General features: G+C 45.6%; 1 protein-coding gene across 1 annotated transcript; it reads right to left on the reverse strand.

Annotated features, from left to right (window-relative positions):
• Nucleotides 1–336: 336 nt before the first annotated feature.
• Nucleotides 337–1,164, reverse strand: SETTUDRAFT_28683 (uncharacterized protein; the record flags this gene model as incomplete). The annotated part of the gene is made up of 2 exons (XM_008027907.1): nucleotides 337–533; nucleotides 840–1,164. 2 exons carry the CDS (start codon nucleotides 1,162–1,164, stop codon nucleotides 337–339), a joined length of 522 nt encoding a protein of 173 aa, XP_008026098.1.
• Between the last annotated feature and the right edge of the window lie 1,338 nt (nucleotides 1,165–2,502).

Genomic DNA, 2,502 nt, shown 5'->3' on the forward strand with positions numbered 1-2,502 from the left:
TGGGTCTTCATGTCCTAGGAAGTATGCCTTTTCCCTCTTATCCCATAGATGTTTTGGACATGTGTCATCTACGCATTCGAACCAGTGGTATTTGCACTTGGGGTGTCCCTTGATAGTTTTAGGGCTCCATCCTAAGTATTGTTTTTCGGAGTAGTGGGCTGGACAGTATTCGTGTGTGCATGCGGTCCATGATAGCTTAGCGTGGTGGGCATTGCGCGCGTCGTACCAGTACCAGGTGTTGATGACTTGTTGCGCCTGCTGAGATTGTCGCCATGATTCTTGTGCCCTCTGTGCCTATTGGAGTTTACTTAGGTTGTCGTGTTGTACAAGATCCCATCAGGGTTCTTCTTGTGCTGGTTCAAGCTCTGCTGGCTTTGGCGTAGGTGGTCGGTTCTTTTCCTTGAATCGGACCATCTTCTCGTGTTTCGTAGTGGCCGCGGGAAACTCCTGTTCCTCTGCTGGCGTCTCGTATTCCTCATCGCTTAGCGGGTTTCCTTCCTCGCTACGTGGGTTTTCTTCCTCATCGCTGCTTTCTGCAGTCGTGAGCATCAAGTCCTCAAGTCCTAAGATAGTTTCTTCGTCGTGTGGATTGTACTTGACTTAGGCTTGGGTGATAACGTTCCATGACTCGCCGTCGTCTAGGCCAGAGTCCTTGTGGATAACGTTCAACTGTCGGGTGACTTTGTTCTTGTTTCGACAGTCCCGTGCCATGTGACCTTCCTTGCCACAGGCATAGCAAGTGATACTCTTGCTATGCTGACCCTTAGGTCCTTCCTTAGGCTTAGCCCTTCTAAACCTATTTCCTTTTATGATATTGTCGAGGTGCATAGGTTGCGCACCGTATCCATGGTAAGATCCTAGAGTTCGGGGTGTATAGCTTCGCTGCCGTCCTATGTTAGGGGTTGAACGTCGAGGTTGTTGTTGTCGTGATCGATCGTTCCTATCCTCCTTATAGGATTGTCCGTTGAAGAGTCGTTCTTCAAGTGCCAGTTCGTACAGTTCGTTGTCAAGTCGAACGGCTTCTTTTGTGAGTTCTTCCAGAGTGTCGATGTTGGCTCCACTTCTCATAAGTTCCCTGCGTACCATTGGCTTCAGGCCTTGTCGGTACATGCGCATCAGTGCATTGTTGTCCCATCCAATGATTGTCGAGTATTGTTGGAACATCGTGGTGTATTCGGCGGCAGATCTTGTTTGCTTAAGTGACTGAATCTTTTGTTCTACGATAACCAATTCCTTAAAGGGTGAGAAGTTTTGTCGTAATTTTTCCTTGAATAGGTCCCAATCGTGCACCAGTCGTGTATTGTCTCCGTCGGTAGTGCTCGTATCCATGTATCGTTTGATGATAGGGGTGACCCATTTTTTAGCGTCTCCTTAGAAGAAAGTAGTAGCCCAGACAACCTTGTCGTTGTCTTCAATGCTATCTCCCGCGAGGTGAAAGTATCGATCGACCTAGAGGATCCATGTTTCCAGTTTGTAGCGTTCGCCGTGGTAAAGGTCTGGTTTGTTAGAATTCTTGATCATGCCTCCAGTCTGGGAAGACTCCGGTGTGTTCATAACAATGTCGCTCATCGTGAGGGTGTTCAAAGTGTTAAGAGTATGAATCTTAAGTGGAAGTAATATAAGACTTCTGGTGTTAAAACTCTTCTTGGGTTAGTTTTCGCGGATGAAGCAACAGGGTGATATGAACAGTGTCTCTGCAAGTATAATGTCTGTATTATACTTGTACTCGTAACTTAAGTTAAACACATCGAGCCATAAGGGTTCAATGCCTATTCCTATATACCTGTATGTTCCATATGTTCTATATGGTTTCATGATGTTCCGTGCGTGGAACTTTGCGCAACAACGTGGAACATGCGGAACACACGTGACTTGTTTCGTGGTGGCGTTCCGCCAAGCGTATGGAACGTGGGGTCCGCACTTGCGTCATTGGCTACTTTGCCATGGTCAATGAAAGAGGTCTTGACATGGGCTGCTTCCTTCCTTCTTTCCATATCTTGCGCTATGTCCCTTCCTCAGGTTCGTAACACTAACCTTAAGCTTAGCCCCCTAGCTCCTACGCAATAGTAGTAGCTAGTAATTAAGAACAACCTTAGATATATATCTAAAAAAAACTAAAAACATATAGAAAAAAAACACCTAAAAAGATAACTAAAAAAAGACTACTAGCTTATTAGATCGCTAAATTGTTCTAGTTAGCGATATACCTACTATATTTAACGCTCTAAAAATTAGAAACGCCTTTAACAAAGCCTTTACAACAAAGGGAGGAGTACAATCCCTAGTAGTAGCCTTAGTAACACCTTTAGCAAAAGGCAATAAAATAGTTACTACCACCCTAGCTTTTTTAGCAAAATGTTACACGGGGGTCGGCTATACTTCTCTAGTCTTGGTCCAGGTTAGGGCGAGTATGTAACGATGTTACAACTTCGCCAAGTATTGAGCCAATCCCAGAGCCGGATCGGAGGAAGTACCTGCCGCCCTTCATCAGCCATTCGCCCG

This window comes from Exserohilum turcica (assembly GCF_000359705.1).
Source record: "Exserohilum turcica Et28A unplaced genomic scaffold SETTUscaffold_21, whole genome shotgun sequence".
Lineage (NCBI taxonomy): Eukaryota > Fungi > Ascomycota > Dothideomycetes > Pleosporales > Pleosporaceae > Exserohilum > Exserohilum turcicum.